Genomic DNA, 25,320 nt, shown 5'->3' on the forward strand with positions numbered 1-25,320 from the left:
AATATATATGAATCAAATTCAAAAGAATCGTATTCTGGATCATTTATCATTTACAAATGTAAGAATGCTCCTTGTTGATAAAGCATGCGCGTCACAAAGATATATCTAATTAAGTCAAAAACTCACCTAATCTTGAGGCATCATGACAAACTCTCTTCAACTGAAGAAACAAAAAAAAAAAAAAAAACTGCCTTTCAACCAATTAACGTAAACTAATTTAAAACGCGGGTGACGGTGTGAATTAATTATAACTTTTCAACTTCAAACCAACCCCCCCCCCCCCCCCCCCCCCCCCCCCCCCCCCCCTCCCCGCGCCTATAAAACAGAGGCGAATCAAGTATAGCATTGCCAATCTATTTCGTTTGCACAAGCATAAACCTTACATCATGTCAAGCCTGTCTAGGCTAATTTGTCCTGCCACTTCTCTAACCTCCTCTCCCTCCTCTGCATGCAACTTCCAGCCCCACAAAATCTCCTCCCCTATTCACTTCCCTAGAAGAACATATAACCCTAAAATTGCATGCAAGTCCACTTCCGACGACAGCCAAAAACCCAACTCCAGCCGGCGTGAGGTCTTAATCAGCCTCGGTGGTTTATATGGCGTGACAACCAGCCTTGGCATGAATTACAGTGCATTGGCTGCGCCGGTACAAGCACCGGATATCTCCAAGTGTGGCTCCCCTGAAGACTTGCCGAGCGGTGCAACACCTGTCAATTGCTGCCCGCCATATAAAGGCCAAATAGTCGACTTCAAACTTCCACCCAAGTCTGCCCCACTTCGTGTACGGCCCGCAGCTCATGCGGTGGATGAAGAATACATAGCCAAATATACCAAAGCTATTGAGCTCATGAAAGCACTGCCCGCTGACGATCCACGCAACTTCACGCAACAGGCAAATGTGCACTGTGCATATTGCGATGGTGCTTACGACCAAGTCGGGTTTCCAGATCTTGAGTTACAGATTCACAACTCCTGGCTTTTCTTCCCTTGGCACAGGTTTTACCTGTACTTCCATGAGCGTATATTGGGGAAGTTGATTGGAGATGATACTTTTGCGATCCCATTCTGGAACTGGGATGCACGGGCCGGTATGCAGCTCCCGGCGTTGTACGCAAACCCATCATCGTCGCTATATGACGAATTACGTGATGCGAAGCACCAACCACCGTTCCCCATTAACCTAGATTATGACCTGACAGATCCAACATTTACCAAAGATGAACAGATTGACCATAACCTGAAGATCATGTATCGTCAGGTATGTCATAGAATAATTCTTGCATGTCTCCAAGCACATATATTAGATATATACAAAAATGTTTCTGAAGTATTTATATTGAAAATTCTACGGATCGAATATATCTATCTATCTATATATATATATATATATATATATATATATAAGAGTTAGGCTGGGGTGCTATGGATAGCATAGTGGCCTCTATGCTACGGCTCAATATTCGAGTTTTCAAAATCCAAACGGTCTATCCGAACCGTTCATCTTATTCTCCATATTAATATCTGCTTGGAGACTAAATTTTATAATTTTCTGAATTTTTTTACTATTTATTAAGCCAATTTGAAAATCGCTAATCCAACGGTTTTACTGTTTTGTGCAGCCACCGTTGGATCAACAATTTTGTAAAATACTTAATAAATAGTAAAAAAATTCAGAAAAATGTAAAATTTGGTCTCCAAGCAGATATTAATATGGAGAATAAGATGAACGGTTCGGATCGACCGTTTGGATTTTGAAAACTCGAATATTGAGCCATAGCATAGAGGCCTCTATGCTATCCATAGCACCCCAGCCTAACTGTATATATAATGTGCATTCGTATGCATATGGCCCGATATGGATACGATCCGAATTTGAAATTTCAAAATCCAAAACGTCGATCCGAACCGTTCATCTTGTTCTCCATATTAATATGTGCTTGGAGACCAAATTTTAAATTTTTCTGAATTTTGTTACTATTTATTAAGCCACTTTGAAAATTGTTGATCCAACGGTAGCTGCTGATTTTACTGTTTTGTTAAGCCACCGTTGGATCAACAATTTTCAAAGTGGCTTAATAAATAGTAAACAAATTCAGAAAAAATATAAAATTTGGTCTCCAAGCAAATATTAATATGGAGAACAGGATGACCGGTTCGGATTGACGTTTTGGATTTTGAAATTTCAAATTTGGACCGTATGCATATCGGGACATATGAATACGAAAGCACATTAGTCACTCTCTCTCTCTCTCTCTCTCTCTCTATATATATATATATATATAGGAATATACTAGGTAGGCGGGTTTCAACGGTTCAGATTTATCATTTGAAATCGATTTGATGAGTTTTGAAGTTAAGCTCACCAAACACTTTGATGAGCTTAAGAACACCCTAGTTCTACTCTATATACACACACACACACGTTTGTTCTTGGACTTTGAAACAAAAGGTTCATTTTTTACATTAAATCGATTTAAACCATTTAATATTAAATCTATATTAAACTGTTCTTTGGAGACCAAATTTTATATTTATTAAACCAAATTTAAAATCATTTTTTAATGATTCAGAAGTTTTTCAGTGTTTATTAAAATCAACGGTTTTAAAACTGACTTGATAAATAGTAAAAAAAATTCAAAAAAAAATATAAAATTTGATATTCAAACACATTTTAATATAGATATCAATATTTAACTGTTTGAATCGACTGTTTGAATTTTGAAAATAAAAAAAAAACTAATAATTGATTGCACCAATATTTTGGAACAAATGTTTTAATATTAGATAATCTACACAAACTAACAGTTGTTTCTAAGATCTAATATGTATATATTGATCTCTTCTTCTTTTGTTAATTGGAAAGTACAGGTGCTATCCAATGGTAAAACACCAGAACTTTACATGGGGTCAGCATATCGGGCTGGCGACCAACCTAACCCTGGTGCCGGCTCACTGGAGAACACACCGCATGGAAACGTGCATATATGGACGGGGGATCGGAACCAGCCCAATGTAGAAGACATGGGCACTTTCTACTCTGCTGCGCGTGACCCGATCTTCTTTGCTCACCATGCTAATATCGATCGGATGTGGTATGTTTGGAAGAAACTTGGAGGGAAGCATCGGGATTTCACTGACTCGGACTGGCTCAATACGACCTTCCTTTTCTATGATGAGAACGCTCAACTGGTACATATTCATATTATTTATTTATAAATCATATATATATCACGAAAGTTTATCTTTGAATTACTAATTAGTTTATACATAAACGTTCAAATATTTGTGACGCTAATTTTTTCTATGGTTGAACACTATTTCGTACATACCTCTTCCTTGATACAAACCTCATTGCATAATTAACATAACAAAGAAAACACACTGAATTAAAGGTCTTAGCTGGCTTCACTTATATATTAACAGGTCAGAGTTAAAGTCAAGGATTGCTTAGACAATAAGGCCATGAGATTTAAGTACCAAGATGTAGACATCCCATGGCTCAATTCCAGACCTACACCAAAAAAGGCAAAAACGGATCAGACCTCTGCACCTGCTTTTACAGAACCCAGTTTTCCGGTAACTATTGACCAGCCGGTAACTGCTACTATATCACGTCCCAAGGTGTCACGAAGCAGTAAGGACAAGGACGACGAAGAGGAAGTGCTTATTGTTGAAGGTATAAATATTACCTCAAAATTCATCCCTTAATCATAGTTCATAAATTTATAATTATTAAGTAAACTAATACTGTTATTATATTCAAAACATCAAGAATCTACGTACGGTTGCTGCTACATATATAATGGTTCTATAATAAAAACCAAAAATCGTACAAACATATGTAGCATTTGGACTCAGAAATCGAACAGCTTCTATTCTAACGACCCATTGATTACAATAAAAGATAAATTATATTGCAAAACAATATATAAAGTAAGAATTATTTCAAGTTTCGAATCCTTTTCTAACTGCAGGGATAAAGCTGGACCATGACAAATTCATCAAGTTTGACGTGTACATCAACGCAACAGATGATGATGATATTACACCCAATGCGAGTGAATTCGCCGGCAGCTTTGTGCATTTGCCGCACAAGCACAAGAATGGAAAGACGGAGATGAAGCTCGAAACCGTGCTCAAGCTTGGCATCACCGATTTGTTGGAGGATATCGGGGCCGAGGACGACCCCACCGTCTTTGTCACACTTGTGCCGCGTTCCAAGGATAAGGTCTCCGTTGGAGGCATCAGAATTTCCTTTTCTACATGAAGAGGAATAAATGGGTTATTAATTTGCTCAACATGCATGCATGTCTATCAAAAAAAAATAAAAATCTTTTGCGCGTATTTTATTGAGGTGAAAGGATTTGGTACTTTGTTTGTAGTAAATAAGAGAGAGAGGTAGATGCTTGCTAGAGATTCTATACACACAATCGCCTGTCTGCATTGTTGTTATAGTTTATTTAGCTTATTTTTCTATCTTTTTTTCGTACCGTTTGAAATAATGCAATTGTGCTTGTACTTGGAAGAAGGGATAGAGGAAAGCACCTTCATTTATTTATTGTAGCGTGATATGAGTGTTTAAAATTTCAAATAAAAAATGGCATACATTAAATTTCGAACTATTTTCCAATTTATTCATTTATTAGATTAATTAATTACTAGAGTATTTTTATTTTGTATACTGTAGTGAAGATTATTAATTTTATCATTTTATATTTTGAACTAGGAACTTGGATGGTTAATTTTAGTTTGAATCAGCTTGAATTAATTGACTCCATGCTAAATTTCGAATCCAGCCATGTTAAATTTCATGCATAGGTTTGCTGGTTTCATATATCGAAGCGAATTTCTGAGGATATTAATTTTGGGCGTGCCTCGGTTGTATGGCCTTCTCTGTGTAAACAACAACAACAAACAAATAAATAATTTTTCAAAACGTTGAAAGTGTGTACAATAAAAAAAGCAATTAGGATAAGACGTACGTAGTTGACTCTTAATTTTATGTTTCTTAATTTCTTCTTATTTAAAATAGATTGTGTGATTGGTATGTCTCTTATTTAAAAATTGTGTACCTATCACACAATCTATTTTAAATAAGAGGAAAGAAACATAAAAAAATTAAGATAAATAGTAAGAAAGAAACGGATAAGACGTAGTTGGAGGCGAGTATGACGTGACATATATAGTTAAAAAGTTTGCAAACTTCTTATTAAATATTTATGATTATAATTTTTTGACAAAGAATATTTATAATTATAATTACAATTAATACCGATGAATCATAATGGGGTTTTTGATATTTGCAAGAAAAAAGAATATCCGCTTGAATCCCACATGTCCTTGTCATAGTTGGCATGATGCTGATGGTTTAGACTGAGTCCGCATTGTCTGTATTAACTCATAAGAGAGTATCTTTTGAGTTAATGCATCTCGGTCATCTGATTTTAAACAGAGTTAATTAGATTACAGTTTATAATCCATGAATCTTTTAATATTAGTGTGAGTCTAGTCTGCACGGATCTTAAAACAGATCAGACGGTTCACCTGTATTAACTCAAAAAAAAAAAATTGAGTTAATGCAGAGGATACAAATTCGGTACAGACTTTCAAGTCGAGTAGTACAAGTTTCTTTTGTCAAACTTACGCTCCCTCTTACGGAGAAGGGAAATGGAAACTAGTATTGATCACTTGCCCCTCTTAGCCTTTATTTAATGGGGGAAGTTCATGTATATCCCTCAAAAGTTTCAACATTACGTATTTATCCCTCTAAAATCTATAATTACATATTTATCCTTAAAAATTATATAAACTTACATATTTGTCCAATCCATTATATTTAACATTAATTTTCTATGTATTCTTATTTTACCCTTCTTTTATTTTCCTTCTGAGACCAGCCCATGGGTGTTGAGTTGTGAATAAGAAAAGTAAATACAACGGAACAAATATACAAAGGAAGAAAATAAGAAAAGAGAAAAATTAAATTGATAGAAAAAGGAAAAATTGAATGTTATACTCTCCTTCATCTTGACAGTGCGCACCAATAAACCCCTCCTTCATTCTGACAATGCACTGGTACCTGTTTTTGACAGCAACCGGTTTCGGGTACCGGTTTGTTGTACCGATTCTCTTACCAGTATAGTGATTCTTCAATGTATCAATACCAATTTTCAGTGCCGGTTTCTTGTACCGGTTTCCTGCACCGGTTTCTTACCCGTATAGTGGTTCCTCACTGTAATGCGTACCCACTGACTGCATTCCTATGAGCCAAAAGATTTCATAGTTCGTCCATTTTCAAGTACATAAAAATTAAACTGCTATGTAACTAATGATCAGTATAGTTTTGAACAGAGCTACCAGGTCTTATTGAATACGACAATACAAACTAGACAAGAGGAATAAAAATTTGGATGTCAATCCAAAATTTTGTTCCCAATAATTATATTTCTTTGATTGGATTTTATAATTAATACTCCACAGTAACAATGTACAGTCAACCAATGTAAAAAAAAATTATCAATTTCGAATACACCCCTAATAAACATCTGTGTAACCAGACACCAGTAAAACGAGAAATATAATGCATATTCTCCAACCTACGTATAAATGGCGCATGTATATGGACTTTTTAAAAAGAAAGAAAAAAAATGTGTGGAACTTGAGTTTCATACATTACAGATTATTTAGTTATAGTAAAACAAATTTTAAATAGATAACTAATAAAGATAAGTTTTTAAAACTATTCTACTTAGTAAACACAAAACTTCGTCCTTCTTAGTTATTGACTGCCCTGTTCTAGTTTTATTCTTAATTTATTCTGCCATCATCTAATTAATTAAGTCTACAAACAATAAAAAATTATATGTCAAATAAAGACAGTTGTTAATAGATTGTGAGATGAGAGATACTCATAAGCTTTTTATGGCTCTATGTGCAAAAAAAATCATTGAGATAATGGCATGAACGTGTATATATATAATTTAAAAAATAGGGACAAAATACGGGGACAATGTGAAAAGAAAAAAATAAATCAATCTGACATGATCGGTTAAGATATATATGATTTTATTTTATATAGGGAATTAATTGTAGGTACAAAATTTCAGTTTCTGCACTGAAAGTAAATTGAGAAGTTCGTTCTATGCTAAAAATCTCGAATAAAAAGGGAGGAAATATTAGCTTGAACAAGTGGATTGGATCTTGACGAGCCTAATTCTTTGAGTCGCTTTCCATTACAAAATATATATATATATATATAGAGTTAGGCTGGGTGCTATGGATAGCATAGTGGCCTCCCGTGCTACGGCTCAATATTCAAGTTTTCAAAATCCAAACGGTCGATCCGAACCGTTCATCTTGTTCTCCATATTAATATGTGTTCGGAGACCAAATTTTACATTTTTTGAAAAATTTTTACTATTTTTTTAGATAGGTAGAAAATCAAATATCTTAATGGTGCAGAATTTTTTAGATCAAGTGATTTTCTACCTAGCTAAAAAAATAGTAAAAAATTTTCAAAAAATGTAAAATTTGGTCTCCAAACACATATTAATATGGAGAACAAGATGAACGGTTCGGATCGACCGTTTGGATTTTGAAAACTTGAATATTGAGCCGTAGCACGGGAGGCCACTATGCTATCCATAGCACCCCAGCCTAACTCTATATATATATATATATATATATGTGAGGAGGGATCAAGTTACAACACTTGAAAGTTACAACAAAGTTACAACATCTATTTTTTTCATTTTCAAAGTCCAAATCGTCGATCCAAACCGTTAGATATTCAATCTATATTAAAATGTGCTTGGAGACCAAATTTTACATTTTTTGAAATTTTTTTGCTATTTATTAAGATGGGTACAAAATCGCTGTTTTTTAATGGTGCAGAATTTTAATAAAAACAGCGATTTTGTACCCATCTTAATAAATAGCAAAAAAATTTCAAAAAATGTAAAATTTGGTCTCCAAGCACATTTTAATATAGATTGAATATCTAACGGTTTGGATCGACGATTTGGACTTTGAAAATGAAAAAAATAGATGTTGTAACTTTCAAGTGTTGTAACTTGATCCCTCCTCTATATATATATATATATATATATATATATATATATATAGAGTTAGGCTGGGGTGCTATGGATAGCATAGTGGCCTCTATGCTACGGCTCAATATTCGAGTTTTCAAAATCCAAACGGTCGATCCGAACCGTTCATCTTATTCTCCATATTAATATCTGCTTGGAGACCAAATTTTACATTTTTCTAAATTTTTTTACTATTTATTAAGTATTTTACAAAATTGTTGATCCAACGGTGGCTGCACAAAACAGTAAAACCGTTGGATTAGCGATTTTCAAAGTAGCTTAATAAATAGTAAAAAAATTCAGAAAATTATAAAATTTGGTCTCCAAGCAGATATTAATATGGAGAATAAGATGAACGGTTCGGATCGACCGTTTGGATTTTGAAAACTCGAATATTGAGCCATAGCATAGATGCCACTATGCTATCCATAGCACCCCAGCCTAACTCTATATATATATACTCGAGTTAGGCTGGGGTGCTATGGATAGCATAGTGGCCTCTATGCTACTGCTCAATATTCGAGTTTCCAAAATCCAAACGGTCGATCCGAACCGTTCATCTTATTCTCCATATTAATATCTGCTTGGAGACCAAATTTTACATTTTTCTGAATTTTTTTACTATTTATTAAGTATTTTACAAAATTGTTGATCCAACGGTGGCTGCACAAAACAGTAAAACCGTTGGATTAGCGATTTTCAAAGTGGCTTAATAAATAGTAAAAAAATTCAGAAAATTATAAAATTTGGTCTCCAACCAGATATTAATATGGAGAATAAGATGAACGGTTCGGATCGACCGTTTGGATTTTGGAAACTCGAATATTGAGCCGTAGCATAGAGGCCACTATGCTATCCATAGCACCCCAGCCTAACTCTATATACTCTATATATATATATATATATATAGAGTTAGGCTGGGGTGCTATGGATAGCATAGTGGCCTCTATGCTACGGCTCAATATTCGAGTTTTCAAAATCCAAACGGTCGATCCGAACCGTTCATCTTATTCTCCATATTAATATCTGCTTGGAGACCAAATTTTACATTTTTCTAAATTTTTTTACTATTTATTAAGTATTTTACAAAATTGTTGATCCAACGGTGGCTGCACAAAACAGTAAAACCGTTGGATTAGCGATTTTCAAAGTAGCTTAATAAATAGTAAAAAAATTCAGAAAATTATAAAATTTGGTCTCCAAGCAGATATTAATATGGAGAATAAGATGAACGGTTCGGATCGACCGTTTGGATTTTGAAAACTCGAATATTGAGCCATAGCATAGATGCCACTATGCTATCCATAGCACCCCAGCCTAACTCTATATATATATACTCGAGTTAGGCTGGGGTGCTATGGATAGCATAGTGGCCTCTATGCTACTGCTCAATATTCGAGTTTCCAAAATCCAAACGGTCGATCCGAACCGTTCATCTTATTCTCCATATTAATATCTGCTTGGAGACCAAATTTTACATTTTTCTGAATTTTTTTACTATTTATTAAGTATTTTACAAAATTGTTGATCCAACGGTGGCTGCACAAAACAGTAAAACCGTTGGATTAGCGATTTTCAAAGTGGCTTAATAAATAGTAAAAAAATTCAGAAAATTATAAAATTTGGTCTCCAACCAGATATTAATATGGAGAATAAGATGAACGGTTCGGATCGACCGTTTGGATTTTGGAAACTCGAATATTGAGCCGTAGCATAGAGGCCACTATGCTATCCATAGCACCCCAGCCTAACTCTATATACTCTATATATATATATATATATATAGAGTTAGGCTGGGGTGCTATGGATAGCATAGTGGCCTCTATGCTACGGCTCAATATTCGACTTTTCAAAATCCAAACGGTCGATCCGAACCGTTCATCTTATTCTCCATATTAATATCTGCTTGGAGACCAAATTTTATATTTTTCTGAATTTGTTTACTATTTATTAAGTATTTTACAAAATTGTTGATCCAACGGTGGCTGCACAAAACAGTAAAACCGTTGGATTAGCGATTTTCAAAGTGGCTTAATAAATAGTAAAAAAATTCAGAAAATTATAAAATTTGGTCTCCAAGCAGATATTAATATGGAGAATAAGATGAACGGTTCGAATCGACCGTTTGGATTTTGAAAAGTCGAATATTGAGCCGTAGCATAGAGGCCACTATGCTATCCATAGCACCCCAGCCTAACTCTATATATATATATCAACCCAAATTGTAGAAGTTGGATCGGAGTACTAGATGTCTATACAATTTTGGTGAATTAATACAGCCAAGCATAATGAAATGCTTGGTTCTCCAGCTTGAACCAAACTCTTCTTGATAAGTTCCATCTAGTGATCTGTAGAAGCAGCATAAGAAAGGAACAGCGAAGGTGTTGTCTCAGTCTCTAACTAATTTAAAATAGTGAACCTTCTTTTGCATCGTGAAACGAAGTAGAATGGAGTATTTTTGATAGGCATCATAACTACTTTTGAGTTCGTTCAACTCCAAAATCATCCGATCTGATTTAAAATACGTACGTGCACTCCTCCTTAACAGTCGTGCATGTCCGCTTTAATTTTTGTGCACACGGATTTAAAGCGAATCGAATGGTCTTGGAGTCTATTAAATTCAAAAGTAGATCCGTTGCTCATCGGACTAACTCCACTTTAGAAACAAAAAGACACATTGATGTTGACAAAATGTTGAATAAAAATAAAACAAACAGAAGAAGAAATTTAGGAATAAAATCCGTGTTTTCGAAGAACGTTTTGTTTTGGCCATAAAAAAAAAAATTGGGCTAAGACAGATGAAAGAACGCGAATTTTGTATTTTGTATATTTAGACAGTTATTTGTATTTTCTTTTATTCTGAATCAGAACAGTACTATAAAGGATGGCTGAATATATCTTTTCATATTATCTAAGAATATTTTTTTTTGAAGAAAAAGGAGGTCTAGACTCATATTTCATAAATCATAGGTTCAAATTCAAGGTCTTTTAAATGTGCTTGTAAAAGCAATTATTTTCGCTATTTGATGTGTCACACATAAATAAATAAATAAATAGATAGAAAGTATTTTATAGACGCAAATCTATTGCAGGAATATAGTGCACAAAAACTATACCATGTTATTTTGAAATAATAAGACTAAATTGTTTGCCGATAATTAAATTCTATACCAGCAATCAAATTCAGAAGTTATTTATCAAAAAAGAACAAGAAAAATAAACATAAAGAATATAAAATAAAAATAATTAGTTTGAATGGAAAGTTATAATAGTTAGAATAACAACCTAATTTCAACTTCTTAGAATAATAATTCTTATCCAATTTTTTTTTTAGGAATAAAGAATAACAAGTTATTTTAAATATCTCAATTTTTTTAATAACCAAACATAAAATAGCAAAATGAAAATAGTGCTAATCTCAACGTTTTTACTATTCTAACAATTTAATTATTCTCACTTCAACCAAACATATTTAGTGGCAAAGAAGTAATACAACACGGATTTAAAAATCCGACTAAAATATTATTTACAAATATTTAAAATTAAAAACTTAATTTTATTTTATTATAAATATCGATAAATATTTATTACTTAATTTAAATATACAACTTACGTGAACCAATATATTTCAAAAGATTTCCGCTTTTGAGGTTTTTTGTTTTCAATAGTTGGAATATATTCTATTAATCTAAGGAAGTTGTTGAAGTGCGGGTCATCTTTTTGAAGTTGGCATTTTTTGGACAAATTATAATATTATTAATTTGAATAAACTGCACTAATGATGTTAAATTTAGAGAAGAAAATAGGTAATATGCCGTGCCGTGACGTGACGTAATAAATACACCGTGATTTGCTCCCGTGACGTAACGTGATGTAATTAAATTTTTTTCACATGACGTGACATGATGTGATTAAAATAGTAGTGGACAGCCACGTCACGCAAATTGTCACATCACGTGTACTCACGCTGTGATTACACGTGATGTGATGCTAATTAGTCACATCACATCTTTTTTTTTATATTTTAATTTAAATAGTTGTAAATATAGAAAAATATATATAAAAAATATGAAAAAATTCTAAAAATTCTAAATAAGTAAATAATGTTGTAAATTTTTTTTTTAAAAAAGACCATTAAGCATTTAACATTACTTTAAAAATTCAAATTACAAATATTCATTAAACTAAACTAGAGAAAATAACAATCATTATTACATAACTACCAATATCACTGAACCTACACTAGAAGATAAATATGGATATTCTATGCGTACCAAAAAAAAAAAAAAGAATATATCGTGACGTAACCACATGACATGACTGATTTGCGTGACATGACTTAACATGTAATTTTTGCTCGAATACAGTTATATCACGTGAATGGTCACGTCATCACGCAACACGCGAGTCACGTCACGTAATCGACATATGTGATATGACGTGACGTGACGTGACGTGACGTGATGTGATCTGATGTGATATTCCGTAACGTAACTGATCACGCTGTGACTAATTTTCTTCTCTATGCTAAATTATAGAGATTGCATCAAGGCAGGTAAGGTACGCTTCTATAATTCCGGATCCTTTATGTGGTAACTCAAATTTTTAGTTTAAATCCGACCATCCGATTTGGATCGTTCAGATTCAAGGTGAAATAGATAAGATCCTTTTAGTATTTCATGTCAAAGCAGATCTGATGATTCGGATCCTTTCAAAAGAAAAATGATACGTACAGATCTTTGTTGTGTCATATAATACATATTGCAATGCGAGAAATAATTTTTTAAACATTTAATAGAATAAGTCATTTTTTATGCTTCGAAGCTGGAAAAATTATAAAAATAGAAAATTACACATAATTTATTTTCTTTCTTTTTTAAAGAAACTTTAGAAGAGAAATATTAGTTTACAAAATCAATAGACCATCCAATCAAGATCGAAGGATTGAAACTTATAAGTTAACTCGTACATCAACAATGCAAGGGACAACATATTCACCAAAAATACTTCGAAAGCGTATTCTCTCAGAGCATTTCCATCTCAGAAATTACTTAGCAATTAATTACAGTTGCTAATGAGATATTAGAAATGAAGTTAGTTTTAGTTGCTAAACCGCTCCATCGTGAAATTTGTTTTAATTTGTTTTGAGTGCCACGTCAGCAGCAAATTTCTTTCTTTCATCATCACAGTGATATTGTTCTCACTCTTTTTCACAACGATATTCTTTCATCATCATCACATTCAATTTTGACTATTGCCCAACTTTATTTTAACTCAAAAATATTTGAAGAAGCCCCCTTTCCTTTCTACCGGATATAAATCTATTGTTATTCCAAAGGGATAACATGATTCTAACCGTTGATCTTTGTTGAGATTCGGACATGAAATTTTTTTTTTATTGAGATTCACACATGAAAAACTTTGAACGGTTGGAATAAGAATAACAGGGTCCTGTGATCCCTTTGGAATAACAGCAAGTTCGGACACTATGAATTCTCAAATAATTTCTCCAAACAGGTAGCAGGAACGAAGGTAGAAACAGTGTAGTAAAATTCGGATTATACAACCGTATATACAGCCGCTTTGGAATAACAGCAGAGTTCGGACACTACGAAATCTCAAATAATTTCTCCAAACAAGTAGCAGGAACGAAGGTAGAAACAGTGTAGTAAAATGAGGATCATACAGCCGTATATGCGTATCAGCGTATGCGGTGAAGAACCGCATAGAAAAACAATATGCGGACAATTATGCAGCTCCGCTCTATTTGAATATTTTATTTATTAAAAAAATCATAATTCGGATCATTATGCTGCTCCGCTCATCCGGATTCCATACAGTCCAGTTAAGTGGCTTTGATATTCTCCTCAGAATCCAGCTGCTTTTATAGGCTACTGAACGTTGCTTTTATTTTGATTTGAAATTGCGGGATAAAGAGTTATTAAACCGGACACAGTCACTGCACTGGTCCGGGGTCCGGGGTGTAAACAGTCGGATACGAATTGGATAGTGATTTTACTGTATTCGTATCCGTTATAATTTTTCAGATACAGATACGGATACGAATAGTCTCGGATATAGATACGAATCGGACATTAAATGTTACGGATACTGATTGGATATCGGACATATATTTTTCATAATTAGCTTGTTAGTTACAAAATGTCTATTATATTATTAAAATATTAATCACTAATTATGTCATAGTGTTATATTGTTCATCAAAATATATATCTCTTATGCAATTTAATAAATTATTCGTATAATATGCAATTTAATAAATCAATTTAATAACATATATCACATTTGTTATGGTTTAAAAGTGTAAAGGGTCGGATACGGATAGTTAAAAGTCTTATTGTATCCGTATCTGTTATAATTTTTTGGATACGGATATGAATACAGATAGACTCGGATACAGATATGAATCAGATAATTTAAGTACTTTTCCGAATTTGAATTCGGATGAAATCAGATATTATCCGATCCGTTTAACCCCCTCCCCGCTGGTTTCTTTTCTTTCTTCAATAGCTTCATTATTTTATTATTAATCATGAGCAGCCCAAAATGTGAGCCCAATAGCTTCAATAGACCATTATTTAATTATGGTTACACTTGCAACATCATTCACGGATTGAAGATGGATTTGGGCCGAATGAATTTCAGCTAAAACTTTGAAAATCATTTTAACTCATACTAAAGAGTAGAACTAGGGTGTTCTTAAGCTCACCAAAGTGTTTAGTGAACTTAACTTTGAAAATCATTTTAACATCATTCACGGATTGTAGACGCATCACACGTAAAATAGGCGGGTTCCAACAGTTCAAATTCGTCATTTGAAGCCGATTTAATGGGTTTTGGAGTTAAGCTCACCAAACACTTTGGTGAGCTTAAGAACACCCTAGTTCTACTCCATATTAAATATATTATTATGCATATTTTCTGGCCTAATAACATATATTACTATTAATATATTGCACTATTTTATTTGATTAACTTTCTATCCCGCATATATAAGTCCAGCATAAAAATCCGTATATGCGGCTACATACCGTATATGCGGTATGCGGTGACCTTCCGCATACCGTTTGAAAACCGCATTTTATAACATTGAGTAGAAGATCAAAAATCTGTAGTCATGACGCTCATCGGAGATCAAAAGAGTACCCCAGCAATTGGGATCTCAAAATGTGAAGAGTTGAAAGACGAATCAATCTGAGATATCGATAATAACAAAAGAGCGACTAGGAACAAGAAAATTGTGCGCAAAAATGAAAGAGAAAAGTTTTCTTTTTTCGCTTGGGTTACGGACTAGTCAGAAAAAAAAAAACCCTTCTTTTTTTAGGAGATAGAGACAGGAGCGAATAGAAAAAAGAGAAAGTGCCAGTGTATTCAAAAGAAAACGTTTTCTATAAAAGCAAATTTTCTAATTTAGAAATTATTGTACATTCCAGCAATCAGAATAGAAAATGCAATATCAGTTTAGCAATTGCGCGATGCAGATGCTCTCAGTTTAGCAAAGGTCTGTATTTTGTCTCAGCCGGATGAAAAGAAATTCGATGTAATTGTAGACGTAGGGTGTTTGCTTTGAGATTTGCACCAGATTTTTTTTTTATTGTTTACAGAAATGCCAATAAATATATTGATAAGAAAAATAAGTTTATTTATACAAAGATTCTACGCTATATCTAATACTGAATTACAAGGTCTTATTTCAAACAGAATCTATTCATTAACAAATCTCTAATTCTGTATAAATTAAGCAATGCACCATTTTTTTTTTTTTTTGGTAGAAAAAAAACCTCCTGTTTCACTTGTGCCATAGCTCCCCGATCCCCGCAACCCAAATTACATTCCACCGTGTCCTTCTATTTGGTGGCAAGGCGGACCGTCCTTTCTGCCAAATGTGTAAAACACTGTTCCCACCCTATATTGAAAGAACGGACTGGATTTACTTTATCCTCAGGTAACTCAGGTAATATGAGGGGATGTTGATTTAGCGCAAGTCCAACGGGCTTTAGCCCAAACCACTGTTGTTAGTGCGTTATAGCGTATTCCAAAAACATGTTGCATTGTTAGATATATACTTTGTGAAATATAAAGTTTCACTCGGTGCCATGAAATTGGAACTAATCTCAAATTGTAATAATCTAGACTTCATGAAAATCAGTTTCGTTCCAAAATTTCTTAGCTATGGCATGTCACCTCTACTACCAACCGTTTGACTTACTTCTTTCTATTACTTATCTTGATCGGATGGTTCATATTTCTCACTTCTCTCCTCTCATTTAAAAAGTGTCTGATGTGTCCAGTGTTATGAAATGCAGTTTCTATGCGGTATGCGGAAGGCCACCGCATACCGCATATATGGTATACGGCCACATATGGAAATTTTTATGCGGATTTATATATGCGGAATTTAGTAGTATTTGCAATTTATCTAACAGTCTAGTCATATAATTTATAATTTTAGTTACAAAAAATTAAACAGTCCAATATCCCATTTGCATATATAAAGATTGGGCTAATTTAAGAATTAATAACGAGATAAAAAGCTTGCTAAATTTGCACATATACATAGCCCATTTGGCCCATTTACATTGTCTTTTATTATTTGAATTGAATGCAAGGCCGTGAGGCGTGACACGTCACTGGATTTAATAAAATATATGAACTTTGCGTCAATCTATACATTGAATCCGGATTTCACTGTTTTCTTTAGTGCCACCACAAGTAACTAAATAGAACGAACTGGAGACCAAGGCAAAACCAACTTGACTGGATTTGTCCGGATTAGTTACAATTGGGTCGCGAATCCTTTGTTTGGATACGAATCCGAAATTTTTTATTAATAAAATGAAATATTTTAAGTGAGTTTTATTTAGTTTTGGTTAATACTAAGACTGAATACCGCATATTAATCCGCATATTTGGATTTTATGCAGTGGAGGACTGCATACGCATATGCATATTCTCATATTAATCCGCATATTTGGATTTTATGCGGTGGAGGACCACATACGCATATGCATATTTGGATTTTATGCGGTTGAGGACCGCATATGTGCTGCATAGAACTGCATTTAATAATACTGGATGTGTCTAAGGTAATGAAATTGATAACGTGATATTACTCTTTTTCCATTATTCTATAGAGATACTCATGCAATAAATTATGTTCTTCATTGTACGGAACTTTAGCATTTCGTAAAATATACTTGTTTGCAATCAAAGGGATTACATGTAAGATTTATCGACCATTTTTTATATAATTCAACATTCAGTAAACATTTTTTTCAGGACTGAAATCCAATAAAATAAAGTAAATTAAAAGTCCCAGCACCCACAATTATTATGATGATGGCAGTGTAAAATATCCTGTAAAAGAAAGAAGATTAAAAAAATAGTATTTCTCAAAAATCTATTTGCAAATCAAGAGAAGACGAGAACGTCAAATTTGTAAGAATGACATCCCGGGCGAGACCCGCTTTCCAAGAGAAACTCAAGAGCAGCATGGCAGAAGAAACCAAATCTTTCATATTTTATTTTATTTCCTCTTCCGTATACACATCCCACCCAAAACATTCTTCATATTTTATTTTATTTCAAAGAAAATTAGTATGCAATGTCACAGAGATTAAACAGAAGATATATAAATTATTAGAGGCAGTTATAATTACTTACCCATTTTGGGGCTCCAAGAAGTACACAGAAAGGCCTTCGACTTTGCCAAACCAAACCTTTATCTCAGTACCTCCCCACGCGAAGCTTTTTTGGCATTGTAAATCCTGTACCTATACCGTACGTAAGAAGTCTAACACTCAGTCAACAAGTAAAAACAAAAGATTTAAATTTGAAATAAAAGTGAAAGGTGTGAATGATGAACTTACAAGATTGAAATTGATGCAATCATATTTTGGAAAAATAATTTCCACATTGTGACATAAATCTCGTACCGCAAGAGAAAGGCTCGTCATAACATCGCCTAATCCTCCAACCTTCATAAACAAAAGTATTAACTGATTTTAGCTAATATGTGAATCGAATAGATAAACAAGCTCAAAACTCCTTATTCTAAGTCTTGCTACTATATTCAGGGGCGGAACTATAATTTTTTTATAAAGGGGATTGAAAATTAAAATCCATGGAATTTGAACTTAAGATCTCTCAACAACAAGATATAGCTCTAATCACTACACTATAAGTAAATATTTAATTATTACTGAGAGAGGTTGAACTATATAGAAAGTTCTAAAAAAATAAAATTTAATTAAATTTCAATATATGTTACTAAAATTTTAAATTTCAATATAAGCCACATTTCTAATACACTGAGATCCTCCCTGACTACATTCTACAACAATTCTAGATCAATAGGAAAAATAATTTCTTTTGGGGGTACAACATGATCAAGGTTTCAGAGATGGTTATGTACGGTACCTAAAGAGATGGTTATGTACAACACCATTGTGTGTTATTCTTCAAAATAAATACCCTATGCAGTTGAGAAGAGTCTTCATGATTGCCATCTTTATATTATGTTGTTGTTCAATCGAATCTTTAGAGACAAATTTTGCCCTATTTTCAGTTAGTTGGTCAAGTGGTACAAGAAATGTAATTTTTATTTTATCTTTGCTCAATGCTCATTGAACAATTTATTGCTTTTTGACTCTCTTGATTGTATCTTATATTTAATTTATCAATAAAATCCTAATGTACTTCGGAAAAGTTAGGACTGAGATGTGGATTGGAAATTCCTATCAATACAGTTCATGTATCCATCCATTCACATGAATTTCCTATCCACACGTGGGTAGACAAAGTGAATTCGCCAATTCCAGCTTCAGTTCGTCGAGATACGAGTTATTATTAGCATGGTCAAAAGATTCGTAACTCGTGATTAATTCAAGATCAATTTAAATATTATTCAATTTGTTAGATTAGACTTTTAGGAATTCGAGCTTGATCTGGAATTCCAAAATAATACAATATAAAATTAATAAGTAAATACATAATTATTTAAAAAATCCTAAAAATTAATTAATAATATTTCAATTAAAATACTATGAAAAAATATAAAAAGTCATTATAAAAATTTCATGAGAGAAAACTCTCCTTGTACAAAATAATTATAGTGTGTATATTTTTTTTAATTATAGCGTGTATGTTGGTTTTTCCTTGTATAAAATAATTATAGCGTGTATGTTGGTTTCTACTATACATTTAATTGAATATTTGATATATGATTGAGGGTAATTAATTCGCACCATACTCAAAGATAAAAACTTGTTTGCATTTTGACTGTGATTGATATTGATATGTATGTGATAAAAAATAGTCTTTATCGATATGTATGTGATAAAAATGACAACTGTTTAGTCAGAGATAGTTAGTCAATTTTTCTTATCAGCATGTGTACATTTTATCTTTTGTAGACGTTATGGAGTAATTATGATTAGTCTTTAATTAGTCTAGTGGCAAAAATAATGTTCCTTGTGTGAGATGTTAGTTTCTACCGAAATTTTTAAAAATACCATATTAAAATAATAATAATAATAATAATAATAATAATAATTATTATTATTATTATTATTATTATTATTATTATTATCACGTTTTTTGAAAAATTCGAATTTTGACACGGCCGCATCTCGTAAGTGCGGTCACTTTTCTAAATGCCGCATCCCTTGCATCTAAGGGATGCGGACCATTAATAAGAGCCTGCAACCACGGTCACCTTTTTTTTTCTTTTTTTTTTCGGTAGCCAAAATGTTAGACTAATTCGCCTTCAAGGTTTTCTCATGTAGTCAAAACCACGTGAGCTGTTATATTCTAACCCAATATATGCAAAGATAAGATATTTAATTGAGATCAAATTCAAACAGCCTAGATGTTATTAAATTAGTCATAGCTCATGAGATTACATGGTAATTGTTAATAAACGGATAGAACTTACAAATTACTATGTTAATCTTTGTGCTGAAACCAAGGTTCTAAATAGCGATTATAGCGGCATAGCGGAGAGACCAAAAAAAAAAGCTATTGCGAATAGCGTAGCTATAGCGGAAGCTATCACACATAGCGATTTTTCCTTTTCAAACTTTATATTCTATATTTCTACTAATTATCAACATAATCAATATTAGAGAATTGATGTAACAACTAAATGACAACTAATCTAAGTCTATGCTTTTTATCAATTACGCAAATAAGAATGAAAAAAATCTAAAAAGTAACATTATTTAATAGTTTATACTTCATAGTATTACATATTATAATAGACAAAAAGCAATTAATTTTATAAGGTAAATGAAGTCAATATACATATTTAAACATTTTATAATTATAATAATAATCAAAATCAGCTTTCAATTGAAACGAACGATAATAATTTTACAAATGAATACTATAAAAAGAGTAATCAAAATGAATAATTATTATTTGAATATTTTTCAATATAGAATGATATAATAAATCACAAATAAAAATAGAAGCATATAGTTTGGTTTAGTATACTTATCGTAGAAGACCATGTAGTATTAGAAATAAGAATAGAAGTACAGAAGTCCATATAAATTGCAAAAAAAAAAATCATGTAGCATAGCGGTAGCTATAGCGGGTCTCATATAGCGGTAATAGCGGTCAGCTATTATAGCTATAGCGGTTGTAGCTGAGTTAGCGCAATTTTATCTCATAGCTTAGCGTTTATGGTCCGGAAAAGCTATAGCGTAGCTATAGCGCCGCTATAGCTAGCTATTTAGAAGCCTGGCTGAAACAGATGTTGCGAATGTAGCAGTATCACTGGTTCTGCAAGAAATCACAAACCGAAGCCGGTCAGAAATCTTGCGTTTTCCACGACCTAAAACATTTTAGTATTAACAGAGTGTTTTCCTCTCTTTCTTGACAGTCTCTATTTCGGATTTATTCTGAGAGAGAGAGAAAAAAATGATATGCATGGTTTATTATATAAAATCAATGCACCTCTTCTTAATGGGTTGACATCTATTCATAACTGGTCGGATTTTGGATTTGGGTTTTCCATAACGGACGTACCATTTAATAAATCCAACAGTAACGTTCTCTTTTTTTTTTAATTTAATATGTAAATTTTAACTATGTATTGTGGAACTGTGGCTTAATTGCTTTTGAAACCATATGCAATAAGTTTAGATTCTAATCAATCAAGAACAATATTATGCATATGTTGATAAATAAAACATGATTATAAGCTTACCCTTTACCAATGGATTGGAATATAAAAGTGATCGACATACTGCCCCACAAAATGCTGCAACTTATATGCTACAGGAGCTCCAAACGGAACCATTTGATTAGTGAACTGGAATTAGTCAAACATTTCGGCTGCCATTTTGGAGAAGAAAACAGAAAAAAAAAACAAAAAAAAAAAAGGTTTGGCCGCAGATGCAGTCCCTATTAATGGTCCACATTTTCTAGATGCAGCCTCTATAAAAGTGACCGCACTTAAGAGATGCGGCCGTATCAAAATTCGAATTTTTAAAAAAATGTAGTTATTTAGTTTATTATTTTTTTAATATGGTATTTTTAAAAATTTCGGTGGTTTCTACTATACATTTAATTGAATATTTGATATATTTTGACTGTGATTGATATTGATATTCAAAGCACCTATTGCTCATGAAATTTCATTATTAAGGTTCAATATAGTCTTTATCGATATGTATGTGATAAAAATGACAATTGGTATAGTCTTTATCGATATGTGTGTGATAAAAATGACAATTGGTATAGTCTTTATCGTATGTATGTGATAAAAATGACAATTGGTATAGTCTTTATCGATATGTATGTGATAAAAATGACAATTATTTAGTCAAAGATAGTTAGTCAATTGTTCTAATCAGCATGTGTACAGTTTATCTTTTGTAGACGTTATAGAGTAATTATAATTAGCCTTTAATTAGTCTAGTGGCAAAAGTAATGTTCTTTGTGCAAGATGTTGGTTTCTACTATACATTTAATTGAATATTTGATATATTTTGACTGTGATTGATATTGATATCTGAAGCACCTATTGTTCATGAAATTTCATTATTAAGGTGCAGTATAGTCTTTATCGATATGTATGTGATAAAAATGACAACTGTTTAGTCAGAGATAGTTAGTCAATTATTCTAATCACCATGTGTACAATTTATCTTTTATAGACGTTATGGAGTAATCATGATTAGTCTTTAATTAGTCTAGTGGCAAAAGTAATGTTCTTTGTGTGAGATGTTGCATGTTTGAATATGAGTTCTTTATGAATATTAAAATAGTTGGTAGTTTGACCACCAATTTTACTGGATTCGTATTCTCCCAGGTATTGTAGAGAATTACCCTCACTTTACAATTTGAGATTAAATCTCACCCGGCTTGGAATTCGGTCTAGCATAGGGGGCAGTATTATTGGGCTTTGAAATTTGTGCCAAGTTAAAAAGAACGGTACAGATCTACTAATTGTAAAAGATTCCCTTATCTGGTATTGTAGACGATGTGAATTCAACTTTTACTCCTCTAAATTTTTTTTTTTGCAGACTCTACTTAGGGCGTGCTCCAGACGAAGGGAAGCGGAGGAAGGGAAAGAGAAAATCATTGTGGAAGGGAGACGCTCACCCCAGATCGAACCTACCCGGCGGTTTGCCCTGCTCCAGAAGAGAAGAAATGGAGAGGGAGCGAAGGTGAAAAGGTATTGTTCGGAGGGAAGAGCGTAACTGCATAGCGTTGATTTTTGAAGAATTTTGTCACCTCCGATATGGGGTGTAAAATCATTGTTTGGAAGGTAGCGTCCCCTCTGAACTCTTCATTCCCTTCCCTTTAATGAGAGGGTTACCCTCTGTTTGTGGAGCACGCCCTTAGTGTGGATTGTAATTATGATGAGTGCAAATATTTTTATTTTTTGTGCTTTCATTATATCTTCATTTTTTCAATAACAAAAGTTCAACTTATATGTTAAAATAAAATCGTTAGATGTTAACTGCATTATTTTTTCTCTGTGTATAAAAAATATTATTTTTCAGTTTTGTTCTTATATAAATTAATAAGCTAAAAATTCAAAAATCATTCATATTAATTATAAATTTAAAAGCTCTGGATAATAATGAAAAATAAAGTGGAAATTTTATACTTTTTTATATTCATAGAAAATGAATCGGGTATAAATGGATCCGGATTATCCGGTCCGAATCCGCTTCAAATTCAGTTACTATCCATATTCGAATTAAACAGATTGGATAATATGCGGATACGGATCGGGATAATTTTGGAAAGGTAAGGAACAATAACAGATATGGATTCAAATAAAAAAAAATTACCCGGAAATGGAGTAGATTATCCGTTAAAAAAAATTATTCGAAAACGGAGCAAATCTTCGGTAGTAGAAACAGAGCTAGTATTAAGATTCTCTATTCGGATCGGATAGTGCAAATCCAGGTGCGGGAGGTCAAATCCAGCTCACCTCGTGACTTTTTCATTTACACTCAAACTACGAGGAGAGATTCTGCTATATATGACCTCACAACATTCATTTATTATAATTGTGGGACTATTAATTGAACATAAAACCGGGCAGTGAGTAGATGAGCTAGGTATTTGAAGCCTATTTATGCTGACAACAACTTTATTTGTTTTAATTTTTTTTTTGTATTACTTTAAAAACATATATATTTGATTATAATACTTGTATTATATTACATAATTGAATTATTTACTTCAATTATTTAAGTGACTCAATTATCCACTAATTATTTGTTTTGTATCCGTATTTGAATCCGTATTAGTGGATTATCCATTTTGTATCCGTTTTCATTTAAAGCGGATTTGGTTTTGAATTTTGATATGTGTTTACTATTTGTATCCGTATTCGTATCCGCTCATTGAAAGACAGATACGAATTTGTTATCAGCATTATCCTCTCCGAATTTGCTCCATTTACACTCCTAAAGTGATACAAAAATATCTTATTGTTTTATTTTAATGTTTGAATTTTAAATTTTAAGTTGGAGACATAATTAAGATATCAAAGTAAAGACCTTAGAACTCTTTTCTTCTCTTTGTAATTAATAATTAATACTCATAACAATATAGTATTTATTATTTTTTTATAGTAAAATATGTACATGACTTACTCCTTAATATACATAATTTGTCTTTCTTTCAAGCAAAAGAATAATAATAAACTATTTACTGATTGAAATTTAAAAGTTTTTTTTCTTTTAACGATTAATGTTATTTTTCAAGCCAAATACAATTCAAAACTTAAAAGAGGACTACCAATAGGTTGTGTCTAAAGTAGGGGTGAAAACGAAGCCGGATTATTCGGCGGATATCCGCTCCGTATCCGCATATAATCTGAATTCGAATTATTCGGATAATTCTCGGATACAGATTCAGATATCTCTCCTCCTTATTAAGGAGCTTAATGTCTAGATCCTGCAAGGGTCCTGATTTACTGTTTTTTTTTTCATAATGATGCTCAGCCGTTGAATTTTCAGATTGCACATAGATGAATTTTCCAAATTATGAGCTTCAACACTTAAGTATGCATTGGTCGCGCCGCATATGATCCCAGTGCCCGTAGACCGCCCGCCTTACCCGTGGACCGCACCTCTGAACCATACATGGCACCTGCATACCGAGCCTGCCAAAATTCTTACCACTACACTAGAGTTCACATGTGTTATCTTGTAGATAAATATAATATTTAACTATTTTTCTCTACAAATTTAATTTAAATTATCTCTCTTTCTTATTAAGGAGCTTAATGTTTTCTACTACATAATTTGCTCCTGTTGCTGTGCACGGGCACGATTACTAGTTTTTTTTTATATCCATAGAAGATCTGAATTCGGATTTGGATTTGGATACGGAGTCCTAAACGGAGCGGATATCCGGACTATCCGAAACCCAATAATTTGGCCGAACTCAAATAAAAGAGGAATTAATATTTGCTATATGTGGGATTTGAACCATGTACTCCCATCTCAAGTCCTTTGGACTAAACTTCAAACCACTACACCACAAAATCTTTTGTTACCATTTCTTTATTTGATATGTATATATTATATGAATAGATTATCTCCCATCTCTCCATCCACTTATAGTTATCATCAATGTTTATATTTAATTTTTTAATTAATATTTGTATCATATATCTTAATTATCCGACCATTATTCGTTTTATATCCGTATTCGAATTCATATTCGTGGACT

The 25,320-nt window shown here is 32.7% G+C and overlaps 1 protein-coding gene and 1 long non-coding RNA gene across 2 annotated transcripts; one reads left to right on the forward strand and one right to left on the reverse strand.

The window, feature by feature from the left end:
- Window positions 1–313: 313 nt before the first annotated feature.
- On the forward strand, window positions 314–4,616 carry LOC144569514 (polyphenol oxidase, chloroplastic-like). The gene is made up of 4 exons (XM_078319895.1): window positions 314–1,259; window positions 2,870–3,190; window positions 3,425–3,677; window positions 3,976–4,616. Exons 1-4 carry the CDS (start codon window positions 387–389, stop codon window positions 4,266–4,268), a joined length of 1,740 nt encoding a protein of 579 aa, XP_078176021.1. The 5' UTR covers window positions 314–386; the 3' UTR covers window positions 4,269–4,616.
- Window positions 4,617–17,564: 12,948 nt separating this feature from the next.
- LOC144569905 (uncharacterized) lies at window positions 17,565–18,131 on the reverse strand. Its single transcript, XR_013516180.1, has 3 exons — window positions 17,982–18,131; window positions 17,776–17,885; window positions 17,565–17,677 (listed from the first exon to the last, which is right to left on the reverse strand). It is a non-coding gene; the product is annotated as an uncharacterized LOC144569905 (long non-coding RNA).
- Window positions 18,132–25,320: the final 7,189 nt, after the last annotated feature.

The sequence above is a fragment of the Carex rostrata genome, chromosome 18 (genome assembly GCF_964058835.1).
Source record: "Carex rostrata chromosome 18, lpCarRost1.2, whole genome shotgun sequence".
Classification (NCBI taxonomy): domain Eukaryota; kingdom Viridiplantae; phylum Streptophyta; class Magnoliopsida; order Poales; family Cyperaceae; genus Carex; species Carex rostrata.

Coding starts and splice junctions, on each gene's coding strand:
- LOC144569514 (XM_078319895.1), top strand. CDS start 387: ATGTCAAGCCTGTCTAGGCTAATTTGTCCTGCCACTTCTCTAACCTCC. Junction 1,260..2,869: donor TGAAGATCATGTATCGTCAG/GTATGTCATAGA, acceptor TGGAAAGTACAG/GTGCTATCCAATGGTAAAAC. Junction 3,191..3,424: donor ATGATGAGAACGCTCAACTG/GTACATATTCAT, acceptor ATATATTAACAG/GTCAGAGTTAAAGTCAAGGA.